We start from the raw sequence: 26296 nt of genomic DNA on the forward strand, positions 1-26296 counted from the left end.
CATTTCACATGACAATGACGAGAAAATGAAATATTTCATATTTCATGTAATAAAATACAAAAGAAATAGTGAGTGAGTGACGTCATCAACTCTCTCATTTGGATGTAACTGGCTCGTTCGTATAATTATTTTGTTGAAAATAAGCAAAATTTTAAAATGCCATTACTTTCTTATTTTACATCCGAATTTGATGAAATTTTCAGTGTTATGCTTGTTGAATTTTTCTCTTTTTATTCAAATCAAGTTTTTGTTGGGGTGGACTTGTCCTTTAAATATTCAGCAACTGAACATTTGCTCAATGCATTAAAACAGAAGGATCTTTTGTACCATAATTGGATACCACCCTCTTATTTTTATCCATTGCACACTTATTTCACTTTGGCTCGCAGTAATGCTGACCTTGGGTCTGTAATAGGACATATATTTCATATTTGCTTTGCTCATATAGTATTCAGTGGCTTAACCCTAAATAGACTGGGATATTTCGATGCCTAAGAAGACGGGGGGGGGGGGGGGCTAAATCAGCCTCCCCCCTATGATCTCGGCTGTCGATGGCGCGATCGAGACGAAAATTGGCACACGCGTTACCCATGGTATTATCTACAAAACTATAACATCAAATTCTGCCAAAAATCGCATGTCTCATTAATTACGCTAATTTATGCGTAAAATCATAGTTTGCTCTAATTAATAAAATAATGCCCCTGAAGTGCTAATTTTTGTTTCACATACTCTAGATATGATAGGCATCTGATCAAATTTATTTAAAAAAAATTTGAACATCACATTTATTTTCTTATGTATTCTATTGTTTTCTAAATTTCTTATGTATTTCTTTGTTAATCTACTTTTTTTTCAATGGAAATTGTTGGGGACTTTATTTTGACCATGAAAAGATAAAATTAATTGATTTTAAGCAATAAAAGGAAAAATAATGATACATTTATGAATTTTGGCTAAAAACACTATTTGCATTGGATTTGTACACAAATTCACGTTTTTGAGTAATTTTGGGTCTGCATGCACTTACGAAATGTTGTGTAATTTCGGAACCGCGTACCAGGGGGTCACAATTTTGGTCTCAAAAGTTGCGCGAGACTTGAAAGTAAAAAGTCAGTGAGTGACGTGGTCAAAAAATTTCGCGCGGCGGACTTCTGGCAAAAAATGTTGAGGGGGGGGCTGAATCGGCCCCCCGTCTTTTTAGGGTTATACCCTAAAAAGACGGGGGGGGGGCTGATTCAGCCGTGTAAAATTTTTTGACCGCGTCGCTCACCGACTTTTTACATTCAAGTCTCGCGCAACTTTTGAGACCAAATTTCCGACTCCCGGATACGCGGTTCCGAAATAACGCATTTCGTAAGTGCATGCAGACCCAAAATTGAACAAAAATGTGAATTTGTGTATAAATCCATTGCAAATAGAGTTTTTAGGCAAATGTATCATTATTTTTCCTTTTACTGATTGAAATTTATTAATTCCATCTTATTTATGGTCCCCGACAATTTCCATTGAAAAACAATAAAAAACAAGAGTCGAAAAACAAAGAAATACATAAGAAATTTAGAAACAATAAAATACATTAAAAAAATAAATGTGATTTTGAAATGTTTTTTGTACATTTGATCAGATTCATATAAAGTGTCTGTGTACCCGAAATTTGCATTTTAGGGGCATTATTTAGTTAGTTAATGCAAAATTTTGATTCTACGCATAAATTAGCATAATTAATTAGCAATGAGCTTGTTCGCAGAAAATGATCTTGTTGTTTTGTAGATTATGCGATGGGTAACACTCGTGCCAATTTTTTTTGCGATCGAGATCATAAGAGGGGCTGAATCAGCCCCCCCCCCTCTTCTTAGGCATCGAAATAGCCTATGTGTATTTAGGGTTGAAATAGATTTAATGTTTATTAGTCTTGTTATTTGCAATGTTTGATAAAATTGTAATTACAACATTTTTGTCTAAAGTTATCATGCCAATATTCAATGTAATTTTCATTTATTTATGTATCATATAGCTAATTGAAATATGAAAAAATGTGAATTCTTTACTGTTGCAAGTTAGTTATCAGAGTACTTCTTAAATATAATGCCTGGATTGAGATTTTCTGCATACTTAAGATCACTACAAGGATCCCCATCTTTTTAGGATAATGTTAATCTTTCACATTTGTGAAAGCACACAGGCGTCTGATTTTGTTGTAAAAAAAAGCGGGGGGGGGGAATAAAATAAATTACTGTTACTGAAACAAGGGATAAACCAAATACGTCAATGATAAGTTATGGACATTTCTTCATATTTTGTACACATTTCAAAATTTTCTACCTTTCCCTGTGCAGGATTGAATCTGATTGTCTTCCACAGTGTTACATAGTGTTTTTAAGTGATACCTTGTAAAAAAAAAGTTTTGGGAGTATTGCCTCCTATGTATGTAATGTAAAACATGCATACTTTACTGTGCATGTGTGAAATGCAAGAATAAATATCTTGAATGAAACTGAAAGCATAAAAGTTTCTCCTTTGCCTTCTTCTTTGCCTCCTTCTTCTTTTATACAACCATTTTTGAACAGTTTTTTTTATACAACCATAGTTTATACAGTTGCACAAAATTTAATCAGTATTGCATAAAAATCTTTTTACAACCCGCTGTATAAAACCAAGTTTTAAACATAATTTGTATAAAAATTTTATACAACCTGCTGTTTAAATTTTGAACAACCGAGGGTTGTATAATTTTCAAACAACAGTTGTAAGGTTCATATAGTAAACAGCGGTTGTATAAAATTTTATACAGGTTGTATAATTTTGTTTTTTCTGTGTACTGAGCCAATTGTCCCCCAGAGCTCTGGCAGAGAGACAGAGCTCAGACTGGCTAGCTAGTATGCACACGTGCGTGAGCCTCCCGCCGGCCTTGTAAAATAGATGGAGCTTTGTTTGATGATTTATTGTCTGATATTTACCTAATCCCCTCAAAAAGGGAAACAAATGAATTTTAAGTTATAATTAACAAATACGGCTAGTTATTTTGGATATTAATAATAGGCCGTTTTGAAAAGCAAAGCCGAATGACAACTCACCAACGCGAGGTTACTCGACTCTGTGATTTATTTCCTGTGTAATTCTAATTCTTTTATCACAGAATCGTGATATCGGAAGGGGGAAAATGTGCATTAGAAATTGCACATGGTGGTAGTCATAATGGACCCCTATACTACATTCAACTGTTTCCCGGCCATTGCGTTGATTTTTTTCATACCTGGTACCATGTGTATGGAAATACGTGGTACAGAAAAAATAACGCAATTTCGGAATTTGAAACTGCGCTATTCGCTATTTTTTAAGGCTTATACATGATTTTGAGTGTGGATTTTGGATGATTTATGGAAAAACGAGGTACAGTACAGAAAAAAGACGCAACAACCACTTGCCCGATCGGGCAATTGACTTTGAGAAGTGCTTGCCCGCACGTCATTTTCACTTGCCCCGGGCAAGCGGGCAAGCGGGTTTGTCGCGCCCTGCAGTTGCGTGTGCCACTTCGTGGATTCGGCGATGACTTGTATATGTTAAAGCACAAGCAGGTCTCGCCAACAATTCCATGGTTCAATGATCTGATGGCTACTAGTAAAGGGGATTCCCCTTTCCTTCCCCCATCTGTCCCTTGAGAATACTCCTCCAAATTGAACTTCAGAAAGTTTCCCTTGCAATCCCTAATGAGTCATGTGGTGGAAATCTAATTGCCGTCCAGCCAATTTATGTTCTCATTTCATTAGGAAAAGTGGATCAACATAAATACATTTTATAACTTAGATATGGTGGTGGAGTTCACTCTGAGAGCAAATTGACATAAATCGATGGTGAATTGTTTGTCTTAGAGCTGATGGGTTGTTTGAATGTGCAAAATGGTCACAAAGAAACATATCCTCATAGTAATGAGAAAAATTAATTTCTTCAATTTTGTGAGTCAACACCTAGGAGATTTAAGTCTTTGTAAGCATAGCTGTGATTGATATGACCTTCATCTATCATTTTAAGAGCATTCATGTTATTGTAGTGAAGCTTGAAATTATGAATTAAATAAAGATACCCTTTAATTTTGTTTTCAATAATTATTTTTTCATTTATGAAAATCATAAAGGAATTTATTCTTGAAGAGTAGTAGACGTACATGTACATTTCATTTGAAGAAATGAGACTACATGTCAGTCAGTACATGACCTTACAATTTGACGGTCAGCTATTTTTCTCTCATATATCGTTTTTTACCCCTTTCATAAACCTAATTATGCGGCTAATAGCAGCATAATTTGGTCGTAAAATTGGAGGAGGACCAGAGTTATCCGCATTATTTTGATGCTGCTATTATCCGCATAATACTATAGCAGCATTGGGACAAGATTTTGAGTTTATGAACGCATTTCCAAATAATGCGGATAATTGCCATGGTGCAGTCTCAAGGTCACCCTTTTCCAACACAACCGCATCGGAGGGGGCGTGTGCAGTTGCCATGGCAATTATCTGCCTTTTTCAGGACGGGCGCTCGTAAAAATAATGCGGCTTATTTACAGAGTTTGTGAACGCAATTTTTATTGAATTATCCGCATTACTCTTAGGCGGCTAATTGGAGGATAGGTTTATGAAAAGGGTATTTGTCTCACCTGCATAGAAGAGCAAGACTATAGGCGCAGCTTTTCCAACAGCGGCGGCTGCGACTGGGGCATCGTCAACATGAAATCTTAACCATGGTTAAGTTTTTTAAATGTCATCATAACTTTAAAAGTATATGGAGCTAGTTCATAACACTTGAACATAAGGGTAAGCATGTATTAACAAACACCCTGTCTGAGTTTCAGGTCACATGACCAAGGTAAAAGGTCATTTAGGGTCAACGGACTTTGGCCATGTAGGTGGAATCAGCATTGAAATCTCAACCAAGGTTAAGTTTATGAATCTAGTTCATGAAACTTGGACATAAAGGGTGTATCACTGAACATCCTGCCTGAGTTTTGAGTCACATAACCAAGGTCAATGGTCATTTAGAGTCAACAAACTTCGGCTATGTTGAGGGTATCTATTGAATTACCATCAGACATACAGTAAGGACAGTCAACTGTCACTAAACATTTTGCACTAGTTTCAGATCACATGACCAAGGTCAAAGGCCATATACATGTACATGTAGGTCAACAAACTCTGGCCATGTTGGGAGTATTTATTGAATTAACTGTTAACATTTGAGAGGTTGTTGATCTACATGTATATGTAGTTCATGAAGCCATGATGAAACAAATACATAAGGGTCATCAAGTATCATTGAACATCCTGCGTGAGTTTAAGGTCACATGACCAAGGTCAATAGTCATTTAGGATAAATGAATATATATTATCGAATGAATGGTGTTTTTGTGAATAATTATTCAATAGTCATTTTTAAAGTCAGCACTGCTGCTATATTGAATCGCGTAATGCATGTGAGACTGCCAGAGGAGTTTAACTTGTTTATTATATACGAGTATGGAATAGATATAGACCTATTGGTGTACATAACATTTTTTTTATGAATCATGACTTTATAGATTTTATCATACATTATCCTTTACTTTCTTTAACAGGGCTCGTAATTTATGATTTTACCATTTCAACGTCAAGTATACACTGTACATGTAGAATATAATATTTGAATTAATTATGAATAAAGGCTATCATGATCATGATTTTTTTAATACCATTACCAGGCTCATATTTTCTCCTTATATTTCATCACTCTCATACAATGTAATATGTGACATGCATTGATGACAAAGTAAATTTAAAGACACAGCCTGCCTAATAAATAACAACAAAATAACAGTGTATCATTATCAATATAACATGCTTGGTTGAGCAATGTAATGGATTGTTGTGTAAACTGATTATTACCTGTTATCATGTTTGTACAGAATGCACGTGCTTTGAGTGTTTATTTTTTGAATAGTGAAATATTTCTCAGTGTGTTTGATTTAGATTTTGCACTTTGTCCTTGATCGTCCTTCTTGCATCAATCTTTTTATAGGCTGTATTCTTTAGGAACGCATGCAATATGGAAAGTTTTCTTGAGCTATACTTTTCTTAATTGCATATGAGGCAGCCATTTGGTAGAATTTTTACCACTGCCCATTGCACGTGTATAAACCACACTATTTTAAGAAGAGTTTTAGAACAGAAAGTGCTCATTTTGGATGTGTACAAGAAGAGCTGAATGTCATACAATGTACATGTAGGGGAGAGTGGGGTAATTGAGGCCCTACACTACAGTAATAATTTTTAGATCACTACTCAAGTTTACGAGTATCAATGGGATTGCTGTTTGTGTGGTATTTGAGGCACATATCTTGACTTGAGCATGCTCACAGCATATACATGTAGGAGCACAAACTTAGCAGCACCTCAAAATCAAACTTTTGAAAGTAGCATTGCCGAGTACTGTTCCCATCCATAATGTGTATTATATTAAAGTTTATCTTAGTTTTCTTAAAGCATGATGGTACTTGCCACTACTGTTACAATTCACCACTTTCCCTCCTTTTTTTCTGACTGGAAGGCTATGAACTTAACGTGCCTTATGGGGCAAATGAGGCCCCCCAGAATTGAAACATGATTAACACTGTTACATCTCTTAAAACAGTAAAATGCAATGGAGACATCTCCACACTTGGTTTTGTACACTAAAAGTGTCAATTTCCAATAGAACATGTATAAACATAATAGTATAATAGTTGAAAACACAATCCAACAATCGCCTTATTCATATGTAGGATTGATATATTATCTTTAAATGGGGCCTTTGGGAAAATAATTAAATATCAATCCTGTGATTGTTGTAATATAATAATTAAATATCATCAATCCTGTGATTGAAACCAACTATTATTGATTATATCTATACAAAATATTTTTTAAACAAGGGGTCTCATGGGGCAAATAAGGCCATCACCTGACAACAATATTTAATACTCATTGATATGCAAATGAGATTAGTCCTCATATTTCTATTAATTATGTAATGTAGGTCTACTGTAGACCTAGTATTAGACAATTACTGCAATGCATTAAAAAGATATGATTGGAATTATGAAAAAAGGTGGCCTTATTTACCCCACTCTCCCCTAGTTGTAAGTTTGGAAATTGCCTGGACATCAAGATGTACATCTACAATACCTTCAGAAATTTTGCATTTTTTCACAATATGAAATCAAAGATGGTTGGAATAAGCCTGTACTGTTGTTGGATGTGAATGCTCTGCCTTTATCCATGCAATTTTAAGTGTTTCACATCAATTTTTTTTTTAAATTTTCCTCCATTTGCTGATCATACAATGGTTCAAATGCAGCTTCATATACATGTAGTAGAAGCTGAAAATCATTAACATTTATCTCACTCTCCTTCCAATGCAGTCAGCGTGCTGTGTTCTATGAATAGACATGATGTGATTGGGGCGGGCAGCAATGTTTGCTTTGCCATCCACCGATCTATCATTTTGGTCAAACAGTGGAGCTTCCAGGCAAAGTCCGGGTCCCTCCTCTCCTTTATAAAGATTGCATTTAACATCCTCCCCCCAGCAATGCCTCAGAGTTTTTCAATACCGGTATTCAATTTACAAAAATTATAATTCCCAGAATGTGGTTTTGCGTTAATTATTGAAGACATGATGGTGAAAGAAAATGGGATGAGTGCTGCTTTTGTCTGGAGGACGGACTACTTGTTGCTCTACCGTCTTATTAGAATTGTGTGCAGAGAGAACTCAAGTGGTGGTGATTTCATTTTCAAAATGATTTTGATGATGATGGTGTGTTTGAAGTATTTATCAGTATGTATATTTTTTCCCACTAATTTGAATAAAAATTATGAAGAATATAAATGTATGCAGTTTTATGCACCCTAAAAGCAGCCAAACAATATTTACATGTAGATTTAATTAAGTAATAACAAAAAAGTAATATTGCAAAAGTTCAAAATAACATCAAATATGCACAGAAAAAAAATGATGGCCTGCTGGAAATTAGTTTTTAATGCTGATATGGAGTCTTAATGATGACAACATTGATGGTGTTGATAAAGACCAGGGGGCCCGTTTCATAAATACCCTTTTTACACAGGATTTTCTTAGCCCCGGACTATCACTAACCCCGTACTATTTTTTTTCCTTTTCATACATGCCAAATTGTTATTGCTAACCCCGGATAAGGAATGCTTGCTTTTCACACACGAAACTCGCTAACCCCGGACTAGTGGTTTTTGTCGATCATTCGTAGTACAAGTACGTCACTCGTACCCTTTTTACACATGCTAAAATTTCCTTAACCCCGTACTATAGGTGGGGCTAAATAGCAATTTAACCCCACCTATAGTACGGGGTTAAGCTTAGCCCACTTATGTTTTACACTAGCGATCTTAACCCCGTACTATCGCTCTTACATGTAGCACCGCAATTGCTGGGATAACCCTGCTTTTTTGCAGGGCCAAATAATCCCGTACTAAAGGTGGGGTTAGCCCACTTTGCAAAAATGCTGTGTAAAAAAAAAGTGGGCTAAGCTTAACCCCATACTATAGGTGAGGCTAAATGGCAATTTAGCCCCACCTATAGTACGAGGTTTAGAAAATTTTAGCCTGTGTAAAAAGGGTACAAGAGTAACAACTTGCAACTTTGCCATTGTGGCAACTACCATGGCAACAGGGCTCAGCAGCCAATCATAATCAAGGATACCATGATAGTTGCCATAATGGCAAAGTTACTAAAGTTGTAACTTTTTATGAAACGTGCCCCAGGTGATATTCATTACAGTGATTATCAAAGTCAATTCTAAGGTTTTTCTTGATTTTACTGATCACCAAATAAGTCAAGTTCGGCCACCAAGAAATAAAATATGATGGTTTGGGTGAAAGGGCTAGGAAAAAATTAGTAACTGTGAGCTTGCCGGAGATTAGTCACATATACATGTACCGTCATATGCCAATAAAGTTTGATTCAAGTTTTCACAAATTTATTCATACGAACAGGTATATGTAATGCCTTGTTCCTCGTTTTTCGTGAAAGAAGGCAAGCAACCATATATTTGAATCATTTACAATGTAGTAGTCTATCTAATGACTTTGTTTGACAATTTTTTCCCCCTTGACAGTGTGGAGATCTGACAAATATATGGCATGAAGAGGTCCAAGCCAGCGTTAGAGAGTTGATCAAAGCCAGAAAGAACTATGTTGATGCTGAGAAGATAGCGCAAGATGCCAGGAGCAAAGCGGCAGAAGCAGAAAATAGGTGAGAAAAATATTTTGTAAAAATAGTTGACATATCTCAGAATGAATAACAAATTTGTTGTCAGTTTCATCTTTAGTAGGAATAATTATGATAAAGTTCAGGAGGACAGTAGCAAAGCAGTAGAAAAGGAGAGAAGAGGTGAGAAAATATGTCGGAAATGATAGAAATGGGAAGCAAGGATGAATGAATGATAATTCTTGATTAAGAAAGTTATTAAGATAACTTGTGTTGCAGGGAGGAAAGAAGTTCAAGAAAAAATAAGTGAGAAAATGTGACGGCATAAAACATAGTTCTGGTGTGTCTTTCAAAAAGTAAATTAAGGGAATACTAGGAAAAAAGATATTGAGAAAGAATGATATCAGGTGTGAGGTGAATACTGTTTCCTCTGCTGCTGGATGTCGGATACAAAGCATTGATAGTTGAAAACGGGTGTCAAAAATAATACTGAAATAGGCCAGGAGAAATATCAGAAATAGATGTGATATTTCATGTCACATCCAGTTTTAAAGAGATGAAGTGAACAATGTTGGAAATGAGAGAGAACTTTGGTGTAGACATGGCTATCTCCTACAGAAATTTCCAAGCTTGCGGGAAGCGTGCGACTAGCTTGCGCAAGCTTGCGGCATGCTAGTAACTAGCATGCGGCTAGCTTAATAAGCGTGTGATATGCGTGCAGAGTAATAGTTAAGCGATCTTTTAGCGAGCAGGGACTGTTCGCTAGCAGGCACTCGCTTATTAAGCGAGCGCCCTGCTAGTCGCATGCTAGTTACTAGCAAGCGACACGCTTAAATTTCTGCAGGGGATCTCCTCTGTATGAGAATGCTGAAAGCAAAGTAAGAAACATCTGTATGGAAATAATTTTGGAAAACAGATATGACAATGTATGGGAAGGAGATACGTTTTTGAGGGAAAGGGATATCCCCATTCATTTGCATATTTCGTGAGTGACTTTTTCTACAACTTTCTTATTCTGCAAAATTTTATTAAAAACAATGATTGAAACTGAAAAGTGAGGAATACTATGGACTAAAAGTGAACACTAAGTGATTGTGAACTCTGTATTGCATTTCATGTGATGAAAATTGTGGCAATTGGGTTGGTTTCATAACCATTAGATGTCTATAATAACAATAAGAAATTGAAACTCTCTTTCTCACCGATTTTTTTTAATGACTTTAAAGGGAAAGATCACCTAGGTACTGTATCAAATTTAAGTTGATTTGTAATTGCATGGATTAAAGTACTATGGAACTATGGTGACCTTTTCTCCCCCCCCCCCTTCCTGGCAGAATGCTCACTGTACTTGTACTTTGGATAATAGTTGTTTTTAAAGGACAAGTCCTCAACAAAAAAAAGTTGATTTGAATAAACAGAGAAAATCCAACAAGATATTCCAAATGTTTTGCTTAATTTCACATATGCACATCCTGCTTGGTATGCAAATGAGGAGACTGATGACATCATCCACTCACTATTTCTTTTATTTTATTAAATGAAATATGAAATATTCTAATTTCTCCTCATTGTCAAGTGAAATAACTATTACTTCCTCCCTGAACATGTGAAATTATTGTTTAATAATGTTCAGTCAAGTTGGTCCTTTTTGTAAAGCCTGTGAAAAATGAAATATTGTATAATTCAAAGAGTAAAGAAAAAGTGAGTGAGGGACATCATCGACTGTCTCATTTGCATGTCACTGAGTTGTGCATATCACTATTTCGTTAAAAATAAGCGAAACTTTAAAATGTCATAACTTTCTTATTTTACATCAGGTTTTGATGAAATTTTCAGTGTTATGCTACATTGATTTTTCTCTATAAATATATTCAAATAAACATTTATATTTGGTGGACTTGTCCTTCAATACTGTCCTGCAGCATCGTGCATGCATTCTTGTGTACATGCATGTATGTGTTTGTTGTCAGATCTCTCGGTGGATTTGGTGAAATAGTGATGGAGGTTATCTTGTTAAAATTTCCACACCTATAATTGTTGGTATTGCTACCCCCACAGTTCCATCTTCTCACATTATTAAAGGGACATTTTCTCTCAACAATGCTACATGTATGACAGTTGTACCCCTTTCATAAACCCAATTATGTGGCTAATAGCAGCATAATTTGTTCGTAAAATTGGAGGAGGACCAGAGTTATCCGCATTATTTTGATGCTGCTATTATCCGCATAATAGCAGCATCGGGACCAGATTTTGAGTTTATGAACGCATTTCCAAATAATGCGGATAATTGCCATGGTGCAGTCACAAGGTCACCCTTTTCCAACACAACCGCATCAGAGGGGGCATGTCGAGTTTTCATGACGATTATCCGCCTTTTTCAGGACGAGCGCTCGTAAAAATAGTGCGGATTATTTTCAGAGTTTGTGAACGCAATTTTTATTGAATTATCCGCATTACTCTTAGGCGGCTAATTGGAGGATGGGTTTATGAAAAGGGTATTGGTTTGAGTCATTGAAATGGACAAAACAAATATTTTGAAGTACAAATGGATTGCTTTCTATTGCACTTGGATTTCCTGTTTTGTGGTCAGCCAATTACGGGTGAAGGCTGTTGGAGATTGGAGTTTGGTTGTCATTTTTGGATCTAAATTTTTTATGATAAAAAACCCCTGAAATTTGGTTGAAACCTGCCCTTACAGATTATCTTATAAATGTAGGGGAGACCGGGGTTTGTGGGAACATTTTTGACAATGGTGGCTGTAAAATCCAAATAGATTTTATTTGAGAAACAATCAATATATCAGCTTGAAGCATATATCTAAGGGCTTCAAATGACCTCCATAAAATTTTTAACTCTATGATGGTTACTGAAAAAAATCCACCTTGAACAAGACCATCGCAAGCATTCCAACTTACCCCATATTGCGGTAAGTTGGAACATGGTATGGGGTAAGTTGGAACACTGCATGGTCAATTAAGAATTATACTAAAACTACTTTAAACTGAATGGTTTTAGCCTATTTGCTTTATTTTTTTCTAGTTCAAAATATTTAAAGTGTGGATTTGTTGAACTTTATGTTTTCTATTATACAGCCACTCACGCAAGCAGACTGTAGTAGAATTCTGCGTATTTGTGTGTGTTTGATTTTACATGCAATTGAGTGTACTATCAGCAATTTCATGTACTTCTGCATTAAATTTACAAAACAAAAATTAATTGTTTATACTTTTTTAATAAATTACCGGTATGCAAATAAGCATACAAAATTGCCCTAAAAATTTTTTTTTATGTTTTTGCCTTTAACTCTATTTATTAAGCTAGTAGAATGCTAGTTTTTGGTGAGAGTATAAATTTTCACATTTATAACAAATATCCACCAAAAATTGCAAAAAATCTAATTTCTTATGTATTTTTTTGTTTTTTGATAAATGTATTTCTTTGTTTTTTCGAACCTTTGTGTTTTATTGTTTTACCGATGAACTTTTTCGGGACTCTTTTGCGATCATACATGTAAATAGCATAAGATAAAATCCATTTGAACCAACAAAAGTAAAAAAAACAATCATTTATTTATGATTTTTGGTTGAAAAACACAATTTGCATTGACCTGGTACATGGAATCATGTTTTTGAGCCATTTTGGGTCTGACGGTTTCGTAATTTCAAAACCGTGCACCCAGGCATTGCAAATTGGTCTCAAATGATGTGCAAGACTTGAAAGTAAAAATTCAGCGAGCAGTGTAGTAAAAAAAAATTTGTGCAACAGCGTAGTGACAAAAGTTCTCATGGGATGGGGGGGCTCAAATTGACCCCCCTCCCGTTTGATATGGGTTAATATTGCATTAGGGGCCTACATGTACAATAGGCCTTAAATGCACACTCAGACCTAACTGAGAAACAAAACAAGCATGGTATACAATACATGTTCAGAAGAGTGTGAAATACTTCATACATTTTTTTCTCATATCTAATGTTTTTATTCATTATTAGGGGTATTAAGTTGGAACATGTTCCAACTAACCCCGGAGGCCCATTTGACATGTATAAGCTTACAGCACAAAAAAGGGACTTCACCATGGCATATTAATTACCTCATTTTGTAGCTTGGTACAAGTGTCTATTATACCCCCAAACTGGTCAACTTGATCTATAAATTTCTCTGAGATAACATTTATAAGCTTACAGCACAAAAAAGGGGACTTCACCATGGCATATTAATTACCTCATTTTGTAGCTTGGTACAAGTGTCTATTATACCCCCAAACTGGTTAACTTGATCTATAAACTTCTCTGAGATAATAAAACATTTCTGAAAGAGAAAAAAATTACTCAGAAGGTGAAAAAAACAGAATTTCCTTTCTAACTTCACCAGGCTTGTTGCACATGTATTGTCTGAAATATGGTGGATGGCTGTTGATAATGGCAATAAATTGAGGGCAGTATTGCAGAAATTTATTTGAAGACGTTAAAGAAAATTACAATGTTTCAACTTACCCCGCGTTCCAACTAGCCCCAGTCTCCCCTACATGTAATCCAGGACCTTGACTGCATCATTGATTTTATGCCAAATAATGTATTATTAGGATGAATTTCTCCATGCATCATTCATAACATTTCCTATCATTAATGATGAGATAAAACTTGTCTGGGGTGTTGGGGTTGAAACGGGGAGGGGAATAATTATATGTACCATTGTGGTATATTGTCAGAACTGATATTTCGGAGTATTTTTTATACAGGTCAGAATAAATTTTTTTTTAAAGTGGTCAATGAGTTGTTCAAAATCTAGCGATATCATTTCAAGTTCTTAATTTTTCTATAAAAGGAGTTTGGCTCGTGTGCAGCATCCAAGTTGTCTTTTGCAGGACTACCAGCAAAAGTACATTAGGTATGAAGGCCTAGTTTAGCAGGAGATTTTATGTAGCAATTTCATGAAACTTCTAGGATCATATCAGTTACGATGTGATACTAATATTACCATCATCTGTTACATGCAAACCTGTTCAAGGTCAAGTCCACTCCAGAAAAATGTTGATTTGAACCAGTAGAGAAAAATCAAACAAGCATAACGCTGAAAATTTAATTAAAATCAGATGTAAATTAAGAAAGTTATGGCACTTTAAAGTTCCATTTTTTTTCACAAATCAGTTATATGCACAACTCAATGACATGCAAATGAGAGTCGATGATGTTCCTCATTCACTATTTCTTTTGTTTTTTATTGTTTGAAATATACCATATTTCAATTTTTACAGGTTTGACAATAAAAATATTAGGGCAATGGTAAATGTAATTCCATGTGTTCAGGGAGGAATGAAACTTTTTTTTTTTAAGGGCAATGAGGAGAAAATGGGAATATATCTTTTCTCATGTACATGTAATGAAATGCAAACAGAGTGAATGATGTCATCAGTCCCATCATTTGCATATACAGATCATGATGTGCATATACATTAACTGCTTTCTGATATGAAATGAAACTTAAAACTGTTAAAGCTTTCTTATTTTACAACAGATTTTGATAAAATTTTCAGTGTTATGCTTGTTGGATTTTTATCTTTTTATTTAAATCAACTCTTTGTTGGGGTGGACTTGTCCTTATACTCTGGAGAATGCCAAAGTTAGTACAGAGTTCTTTTGTACCTATCTTTCAACACAACTTCTCAAAAGGCAGGTAACATACCTGTAACTGGAGCAAGATGTGGCTAGTGACGTTACCACTAAAAGTTCATTTACATCCCTCTGGGCAATGATAAGGAAACACTTACTGACAGAACATTTCTTGACCCCAAAACGGGTTCCATATCTGTGAATAAAATAAACCCAGTCACATCTGCACTAAATAGATACAAAAGAGGCCCCCAAAAGTAGTTCCATGAGTTCAGAATTCAAATTTATTATGTGACCTGAAACTATAATGTTCAAACCTGAATCATACATGTACATCCAATAGCAGAAATAATATATTGGCTTTTATTTTCATTTGTGTGGCACAGGAAATGTGTTTATATTCACTCTCGGGAATAGAATTAATTTAAAATACTGAGTAATCACTCAAGTATGACAATTCATCGAAGTCGACAGTTTAAAGAACAAGTCCACCCCAAGAAAGAAATCATTTTATGAAAAAGACAAAAATCCTACTATTACAAAACTGAAAATTTCATCAAAATTGGATGTAAAATAAAGTTATGACATTTTTAAGTTTCGCTCAATTTCACAAAACAGTTATATGCACATCCTGGTCACTATGCAAATGAGGGGACTGATGACATCACTCACTATTTCTTTTGTATTTCATTATATGAAATATTCAAATTTTCTCCTAATTGTCTTGTGAAACAAAGTTTCATTCCTCCCTGAACATGTGGAATTACCATTGTCTAAACATTTTTATGGTTCAGTCAAGTTGGTCCCCATTGTCAAATCTGTAAAAATTGAAATATTGTATATGTAAAAAAAATCAGAAGAAATAGTGAGTGAGGGACATCATGGACTCTCTCAATTTCATGCCATTTAGTTGTGCATATATTTTGTTATGTGAAAAATAAGCCAAACTTTCAAATATAACTTTCTTACTTATAATCCAATTTTTTATGAAATTTTCAGCATTATGCTTTTTTTTTGTCTCTGTTGATTCAAATTAACATTTTTTTCTGGGGTGGACTTGACCGTTAAGTTAACTTTTTGGGGATACCCATCTAGATTGTTTGGAGACCGCAGATAATGATCATACAATCATCTAATACTTGCATCGTGCCATTGATTGTTACCCCTGGTTCTGTTTGATGTTTGAAAAAAATCAATATCATTATCAAGGTCTTTCTTTGCTTCATATACATGTAGACAACAAATGACTCCCTGAATTCTAAAATATTTAAGATTATCATTTAAGAAATATTCTAACAAAATTTATCTGATTGGAACAATGATTATCACCCCCCACATTTCATGTCAGTCATGTTGAATATTTATCCCTAGTTATCGAGGCCAGTGCCTTTACCCTGTGATATATAGTCAAGAACCCCAAACATCCATGCACTTGATTTTCCTGCATCATAGGGGGAAAGGAAGTTTACGCCCCTGCCCCTTTAACACAAAATTGCCCCCATGTACCCCGATACTAGGGGCACATAAAGCATGTGGCTACATTATAGTTCCTGAAAACGTCAATTACTATAAAATGCCTTTATGATCATGACATGTAGATTTTCCGATTGTGTCATATAGATGAGGTTGACTACAGTGCGTCCCACAAAAAACGAAACCGAGAACGTTCCCCGGGACAATTACCCCTGATATGTGCCTTTCTTATGATCCAAGTATCTAATAGTACAAGGGCCTGTAGCTATAGATTTTATCTTAGCTAAATAAATGAAAATAAATCATTTTGAGCCCTCCCCTTTCGAATCATTCAAACCTGAATCAAATACCCTTTTCATAAACCTATCCTCCAATTAGCCGCCTAAGAGTAATGCGGATAATTCAATAAAAATTGCGTTCATAAACTCCGAAAATAAGCCGCATTATTTTTACGAGCGCCCGTCCTGAAAAAGGCGGATAATCGCCATGACAACTGGACACGCCCCCTCCGATGCGGTTGTGTTGGAAAAGGGTGACCTTGTGACCGCACCATGGCAATTATCCGCATAATTTGGAAATGCGTTCATAAACTCAAAATCTTGTCCCGATGCTGCTATTATGCGGATAATAGCAGCATCAGAGTAATGCGGATAACTCTTGTCCTCCTCCAATTTTACGACCAAATTTTGCTGCTATTAGCCGCCTAATTCATTTTAATGGGGTTTATGAAAGGGGTATTACATGGCACTTACCCGACTGTTTACAACAAACCCAATCATGTATGGTGTCAAAACTCAAACTTGTATTTAGATCTTGCTGTAGTGTTTGGGAGTGCTGATTGGCACTTTGGTTGACTGACTCTAAGGTGTGGAAATGACCCTACGATGGCACCCTGATAGGGACTGTGCAATTATGATCATAGATGTTAACAATATATCCTGGAGTGTCAAATGCCATTCTCTTTGACTCCCTGTATGGAAATACCCCTATGAATGAACCCTGATAAGGGGCACAGGATATCTCTATGTTAGTATTATATCCTTGAATGATGGATTACAATCATATTATTGACTCTGTTTGTCTGGTGTTGCCTTATGAATTGACCATGATACATGTACGTTTTTAAAGGGGAAGGTTGGAGGTTGGAGAAAAATTCATCAAATAATTAATAAGCTATTAGAATTTCAATTATTTGATTTGTGATGTCATATGCGAGCAGCATTCCTACATAGCAAATGGTAAAAAAAATCAATGAAATGTCATTTTCTCAGAAAATTGAAAATGGTTTTCACTGTACCTTTTGTATATCAATAGACAAATCATTCCACACCCGATAATGAATAGAAAACAAAATTAAGTCATCATGCATTTATATTCCATAACACATGGGGCAGCTGCTCGTTTATGACATCACAAATCCAAAACTTTGAACTCTAATAACTTTCTTACATGTACTCTTTAACAGATTTTCCGCAATCCTTCACCAATGTTTTTTACTATTTTTTTTCTGCTATTTTTACAACAAAGTTTTCTTCAAGGTGAACTTCTCCTTTAATCCTTTAATACAGGATCCTTTTATGTGAGCATCATAGTTCTGTGATAGTTCTTTGATCTAATGCTATTTATTCAGGGTAACCAATTAGGCTGAAAGTTGTTCTTTCAGTGGGCTCTGCTGGCATGCCAAGTTCCTGGCATGAAGGTAGGTCTCATTTGGTCTTCAGTATGACCAAGGAGTGCTGGTAACTCCTTGGTATGACTTAGTTGGGAATCGAACCCATAACCTTCTGTTCATGATGAGTTCGGCACTCTAACCAATGTGCCACCTGCCTGGTCTGATATGAATTGTTTATGATAGATGCATAGGATAGAGGCACAGGATCCTGGACTATGTGTCATCACTAACTGAGAGGCATCAACTTCATTGTTGCTTTCGCTCACTCTCCATATTAATGTATGGATGATATTTTGTGGAATCTGATCTTAGAAGCAGCCTATTGGTAGATCTGTTGGTTTGACTCATTGCAGTGACAATGAGCTGCGACATACTGTGTCCTAACCCCCCCCCCCCCTTTCCACTAGATTGGCCACTGGCCTATAGTGGGATGGAAAAGGGTCGGGGACAGATGCAGGTGCCATCAAATCGATGTGCTGTTGCTGTAGCTGGCAGTATACAGCTTGAGCTGTATGAATACGGTATCTTAGAATAATATGTCAAGGGTCATGACCAAGTGACTAGTACACCTTTTCCGGCTCATACAACCACCACCACCATCATCATCGTCGTAAAAAGGAATGAATTTTTAGGCATTTGCATAGAGTTTGAGTTGGGCATCCATCCATGAGGTCTGATAATGGAAATGGATGGGAATGAAGATGTTTGTTGCATCTATGACAATGCTGCTCAGTTAGCTGTCTTCCTGGGGCTGTCCTGCCCAATTGGCTCCTATTCTTGGACATTGGGCTGTATACCATCTGGAAGAAATTTGGTATGCAATATTTTTGTATTATAAGGGAAATGTTCTGAGTAATATTCCTCCCCCTCTCTATAAAAATTCTTATTTAAACTTCATGCATAAAGTGCAAGAGCCATGGATTTTACTTTCATAGCATTCTCTCAATGCTAAAGGAGATAAAGTGTTAGTCAAGATGAATGTTTTGATACAAGGCCGTCGTCTGTCTTCAACATGATGCTGTTGATGGTCTAGATACTGGGGTACCTATATTTAGGTCGTCTCCATTGATTGACAGCCATTACCGCACTAACGAGGCCACTTGCACTGTGGTGGTGGTGGGGAGTTTGAAGGGAGAGTGGGAAGGAGGAATGGCAAAATGCACCTGCCCTTCATTCTGGTTAAATATAGAGAAATACAGTTTAAATGAGGGAAATGTAGAATCTGAGAATGAGAGAGAGAGAGAGAGAGAGAGAGGGAGAGAGGGGGACATACAAAGTGTTACAGAGAGAGGGGAATAATTTATGAAATGAAAGAAGTGTTATTACAGTCTCTTCATGTTTACTATTTCAGCAGAGCTTTTTGTTGAATAGAGAATCATAGAATCAAACTTGTGTCTAGACTCCTGTGTTTTGAAATTTCTTTGAGATTTGCATGATGAGATTTTTTTCAACTATATTCATTAGATAACGTGTAGGATTTTACTGATTGAATCATGCCCACTACATATATTAAACAAATAAAAATCTATCATTGAGAAATCCTTGGCCCATGCAACCAGAACTGACAAAGACCAAGCTAATTTTAAGCGTTAAAGATTTAATGAAAATAGTTGCAGTACGAGAACGAGTAGTACGAGTAGTTGCTGATTCACGAGAAAGCAAGAAACCAAGCTTAATTGTCACTATAACATCGAGGATATGAGCTTTGTGAAATCTTGAAATCTACGCTGAAAAATGTTCACATTGAAGATCACCAACACAGTTAAGCGTACGTGGGACAGTATATTATTATTGCTTTGAATGTTGGCCCGACGCTTGACCTGAATCCTATGCTTATTTGCTAATTTTTTAGCCATTACACAATTTCTTCTAGAATCCTTTGGCACCTTTGGTGGTCATTTCATTGGATTCTGTACGAACTCATTTTGAAATCGTTACTGCAACTGGCATTTATCTTTAAAACCAGTAATTAGGCTGGTAGATCCATTAGGAAGTTTCTAAGCCCATGGGTCAGATTTATAACATTGAAATCACACCATTCAGCACAGGTGGAAATTAAAACCAGGGCCCACAGGTCATGAAGAGTTACGATTTATTCAGTCAGACTCAAACTGTGATTGATCTAAATTGTATAGTTGAGAGATAGGAACCTTAATAGATCAATTATACGTTGAGTTTGATTTGAATCACTTGCAGTTCTTTGTAAGAGAGGGCCCTGGATTAGCAGGGAATAGATTTACAGGTGTTAAGAATGGACATCCGTCCTCAAAGTTTAATCACGATTAAGGGGGAGAGACACCACTGATCAGAATGAAGATGTGTTGATCTTTTAATCTTCAGTAAGGGATAACAAATTCTTGGCTGGTTTGTATTTTCATGACTGTATTCCAGTTGGCATCATTCCCAGGTAATCTTATAACTACCATGACTAATACTAGAGTTGTTAAAGCATCTTTTAAGTTTGATAAATCATAGAGAAGTGTCTGCCACTATTCAAAATGCATCACTATGTTAAAGGACAAGTCCACATCAACTAAAAGTTGATTTGAATAAAAAGAGAAAACTCCAACAAGTATAACACTGAAAATTTCATCAAAATCGGATGTAAAATAAGAAAGTTATGATATTTAAAAATTTTGCTTAATTTCACAAACAGTTATATGCACATCCTGGTGGGTATGCAAATAAGGACACTGATGATGTCATCCACTAACTATTTCTTTGTATTTTATTATATGAAATATTCGAATTAGCATTGTTTGATACTATATGGTTCATTCAAGTTGGTCCTTATTGTCAAATACATAAAAATGATATATTGTACAATTCAAACAATAAAAAACTAAAGAAATAGTGAGTGAAGGACATCATCGACCGTCTCATTTTCATGTCACTGAATTGTGCGTATATTACTATTAAATTATGAAAATAAGTGAAACTTTAAAATGTCATAACTTTCTTATTTTACATGGACATCCGATTTTGATGAAATTTTCAGTGCATTATTCTAATTTGATTTTTCTGTATTAATTGAAATCAACATTTATCTGGGGTGGACTTGACCTTTAAATATGAATGCATATGTTCTTGTAAAAAAAAAACTGGCGTAGTGTGGATGATTTGAAATGAAAACATGTTTCATTTGATGTATTTTATGATTTTGCAAGATATACGAGGATTTTTTTTTTCTTTTTTGATATTTTGATATACATATAAGACATTTTTCTTACATATTAGAGTGGGTTGAAAATTTCATCATTGTGTGTACATGTACATGTACATATATCTTTCTGTAATTCAATTGGTACTCATATTCTCTTTTTCCTCTCATTTCATTGCAAAGTGATCTTTGTACATTTTTCAATGCAGGATTGAAATTCATCTGTACTTTTTAAATGAGTTGGCAACAGGCACTCCATAAAAGTGCACTGTCTGGTCTCCCAGAGTCCCAGGCTAGATGAAATGAAATGCTTTTTGAGTACCAACTTATACTGCTTGTTACTTTCCATTTCTATTATTGGTTGATATGTTCATGACCGTCTACTTGGATCAAATGGTCCTATTGCCTCTTCATCTATTGGGTATTTACAAACACTGAATATTATTAACATTGTTTTAAGACTAAATGTGATCTGAATACATGGTATAACATTTGACTGGAAATTAGGTGAAGTGTTATTATTGTCATGATGGTTAAGAAGTCATTGGACCAAGTGGGGATTTACCATTGAGCAAGGGATTACTGTATTCATCATTCATTTACCTATGCCTAAGTGACACAATTTCATGGTTGTTTGAATTTATTGTATTGACATTACTTGGATAGAAGAATCAATTCAGTGGAAATATTCTATGTTGACTGTAATTTTCTTGAGAAGTGAAGCTACATCAATTTATTACAGTGCAAGGGTGTGTTTGTTTTGCAAACAAATGTTGTTCATTCATCACACAAAAATTGTAATTTTTACAATTTCCCAACTTACATAAGTTACAAATTTACCACAAAATTTCATTATTCTATTTGATATTTTTCTTTCCAAACTTAAAACTGATAATACTTATTTTTGTAAAAGAATGAAGAGGGTCCTATATAAAACAATGAATGTGTTGAAAACTTTTTTTCACACTGAATGGAGTTCATTGATTTTGTGGCAAATACTGCTAACAAATACATTTATTGTATTGCCTTTTGTCTTAGGACTTAGAGGCAGAAAATTACAATATATCTCCTTATATCATGTAGTCAGTTTTGGTCAAAATGCTGTACATGTACAATGTGTGCTACTGCTATTAAACATATTCCTGTTTTTGCTTGTGCATTAATTTAAACGTGAGAAAGTGTGTGAAATTTTCTAAATGAAACTACAGTTTGTATTAAAGGAGATTGGTAAAAAAAAACATGTTTATCTTTGGAAAATGTTACAGATTGTATTAACAGATTACTGCGTTTGATATTTTGGGATTTTTGTCAAGGTTTGTTTTTCTCAGCCATCCATATTTAGGTTTGTTGTAATGACAGATTTTCAGTATGAAGTAAGTACCAAATTTAGCCAAAGTTTTAGGCATTTGAGGCACAGAGAAACAGATGAGTCAGAGTCTGAAGATTTGCCCCATTCAAGGTGTTGGTCTTACATGTAGTTCTCCCCACGCCTTAGTTTAGAGTTGATAGCAGTGGGTAGTTTTTAGGAAATGAAGGATCTATTTTTCCTTGTAATGGGGAGAATTGGGAAACATACATTACTTTTTACTGAATTGCATATGCTGTAGTTTTTTTTTTTTGGGGGGGGGTGGGGGTAAATTAATTTGACAATGCTTGTAGTTTTATCTTAATATGTTTCTCAGTGGCCAAAGTTCACATATTGCCCCCTGTCATCCAGAAATAGTATGTACATTTGAAAGGTCAACACTCTTTAAATATCAATTTTTATAGCGAAATACAACTTATTATTTTCATTTCTTGATTCCTTTGTATTTGCTATAAATAAACATGCAATATCATATGATATTACTTTGACAAATCATCCTGAATTGTCTTTTTGAAAAAGCAGCATAAAATTTCTGCTGGAAGGCAGTTTTGTTGAGTACAGTTTGTATCTACATGTAAAATACAATTGAAAAATGTGATATTGACAATTCCACTACACTTTTACGTTTCTTTTTACTCTTTTTTTCAATACTTGGTGCTAGAATTTACAGGAATGAGTCTTTCTGTCAAGTTTATTCTGTCAAATGTATCTTGACAATCGAGGCTGTAAAACAGTACATACATGTACAGGAAGGTTGTATACTGTATGTTGTGGATGCCATTACGTCCAAAAATCGGTTAGTCGCATTACACAAAAGGACATGGAAAAAAGTGACTGATTACTTTTTAATAGTTCTTTCAAATCAAAACACTTTGACCAACTTCAATACCTGCAAAATATTACTTACATACAGAAGTTTCAAATAAGACATTTGAATTTGGGAAACAACTTCAAGTTTTTTTGTGGATACAAAAACTCTGGTCAGTCGCATTAGGGTCAGTTGCATTACACTTTGATGGCACCCACAAATTTGATATTTTTTTAACCCTTCCTGCAAATTATATTTGAAGATTTTCTTTTATTATGTAAAATGATGATCTTCATATTTTCCAACTGAAAGTTTTACAAAACAAACAGTAGTTTTCTGTTAAATTGAAAAATACAATATGTAATCCCATGTATAATTTTTGTATGGTTAGAGTTCTCTTATACATGTAAGGAGATGTGTAAGAAAATTTTGGGGGGCTAATTATGACCACCTTTTGTTCTTATGAACTTATAAAAATGTCAATTTTTGCTTGGAATCACCCATATAGATCTGCAATGTAATACAGTGTTTGTATAATGAGGAATGTTTTAAAAGCAACTTTATGCTGATATCCATTGAGAATGATAAACATCATCCTGTGTGTACAATATCTATAGGCAATGAAGTCCCTTGGCCGGATGCTTCATGATTTGTAGTCATGGTGTCATTTAGAATCGGGGTATTTATGTTGCCCTCAAACCATGCAATGATACTTCTAACGTATTACATGTTTGTCATTTTATTAACAGAAATATGAAAAACTTGTACACGTAGCTTGTAGGTGAAACATTTGTTATAACTTTTTATCAGTTTCTTAATTCAGACAATTTTTCCCAATTTTTTACTTTCATATCTACCATAGATTGATGTACAGTGTGTACATTTGTTAGATCATTTCTTACTTGAACTGATATCTTTGGAGGGAAATAATCTCTTTTAATGTATTGTTTTTATTTACCTTTTTTCTCTTTTTTTTTAAACATTTATCACTGAAATGAATAAAGTTGATGGAATTTACTGGTTGTGTCCATTTTATTTCATTTTCCCTAACCATAGATTGAACAAGGGTTCGGTCAAGTTCTTCCAGTCACGATCCTCCCTGGAAAAGACGACAGCCAAGTTGATTTCCAGGAGAACAACATGCGACAGGAGAGCAGCACACATGAGAAACGAGTACTTACTATGTCTGGCCGCGGCCAATGCACATCGGAAACGACTGCATGAAACGGACGTGCCATATCTAATGGAGGTAGGTTGATCTGTTGAGTTACCTGGTGAATAATCCTGTGGCACAACAGCTCATCCGGTCTTAATTTCTCAATAGGGCATAGGGTTAGAGTTAGGATTGTATAGAGTTTTTGGTTCAGAATTTAATGAAAAGATAAGGATAAGGGTTATTTTGTTTTGGAGGTTAAGTTTTATGTTTGTCTTAATATGCAGATTTTCCATCTAAGCAAATGTCGATGGAGCAAAAATGTTGTTGAACTGGATGATCCAGTCTAGCCTCTATAAGAGCGAATCTACATCAGAAGCCCTACATAGAGGGAGACAGACAAGACTACCCCTATCTACAATCTGTCCACCTGATCCAATGGTGAGTCCAGTACAAAACTGAACCAATCAGGGGCAAGAATCACTTGTTTGATGCCTAGGGTTTCCAAGATGGTTCAAGTTTTGTACTTGATCACTGTTAGGTTGGCTCTGATGAATGGATTAAAGTTAAAGGTAATCTTGAATTTCTTCCTCTATATTTGGGGCTTTCGGAAAAGGTAGCTTCCATCTTGGAGAGTCTAGACTAGTCTTATACCCTTTTCATAAACCCAATTATGCCGATAATAGCCGCATAATTTGGTCGTAAAATCGGAGCGGGACCAGAGTTATCCGCATTATATTGATGCTGCAATTATCCGCATAATAGCGGCATCGGGACGAGATTTCGACTTTATGAACGCATTTCTACTAAAGTAATGCGGATAATTGCCATGGTGCGGTCACAAGGTCACCCTTTTCCAAAACAACCCCATCGGAGGGGGCGTGTGCAGTTGACAGGACAATTATCCGCCTTTTTTCAGGACGGGTGCTCGTAAAAAAAAAGTGCAGATTATTTCCGGAGTTTGTGAACACAAATTTTATTGAATTATCAGCATTACTCTGAGGCGGATAATTGGAGGATGGGTTTATGAAAGGGGTATATGACTGTCGATGTAGGGTCAGTGGATATTTGGATCATCAAGTGGGTGTCTTGTTTTATGTGGGGGGGGGTATTATATGCTTTTTAGAGAGAAGGGATAATGAGAAAGAAGTCATCATTAGTAAATAATTTGGTACATAGGATCTGTTTTACAGTGGCTAGTGTACACCAGAGACAACAAAATATAGTGTATAAATTTTGCGTCATGCTCTAAGAAAAGAAATTAAAAAGTGTCACATTTCAGCCCTTCATTGAGAATTTCAGTACTACTGGAAAATGCTTTGGATATGTATACGATAACAGATGAAAGGGAAGATGGGCTTCATTATCGGAGAAAAGCATCCCTATAAACTTGTTTCACAATCTGAGAATTACAAAGGTGAAGGTATTTTGGAATAAACAATAGAGAAGAGGAAGGCAACACTGAAAAACAGATGTGAAGTACATGTGCACATGGATGGAAGTGTCCTGATTCATAACACCTGTATTGTATGCTTTATTGAAATTGATGCCAAAGTATCAACTACGGTGGTTCATACCACCCTTCTACCTTTGCATATTGATTTGATTTGATAAATATTCAATTTGTCCACTTATCTAAAATCTTTTGTTTTGTAGCTTGTTTGATATGTTTTCAGTTATTGGGAGAATGTTTTTGAGAGTTTATTGGAAATTTGACATTTTTTATACAAGTTATATATGGTATGTTTTTTTTTTGGGGGGGGGGGGGTAGGGGGCATTACTATGGTATTTGGTGTGGGTTTTTT

The 26296-nt window shown here is 35.3% G+C and overlaps 1 protein-coding gene across 1 annotated transcript in view; it reads left to right on the forward strand.

Moving 5' to 3' along the window:
• Positions 1–26296, forward strand: part of LOC121411568 — an 89739-nt gene that overhangs the window by 34442 nt on the left and 29001 nt on the right. Inside the window, 2 exon segments of the mRNA XM_041604366.1 lie at positions 9156–9292; positions 24395–24587. Of these exon segments, the coding sequence (XP_041460300.1) occupies positions 9156–9292; positions 24395–24587 (330 nt within the window).

The sequence above is a fragment of the Lytechinus variegatus genome, chromosome 1 (genome assembly GCF_018143015.1).
Source record: "Lytechinus variegatus isolate NC3 chromosome 1, Lvar_3.0, whole genome shotgun sequence".
Taxonomy (NCBI): domain Eukaryota; kingdom Metazoa; phylum Echinodermata; class Echinoidea; order Temnopleuroida; family Toxopneustidae; genus Lytechinus; species Lytechinus variegatus.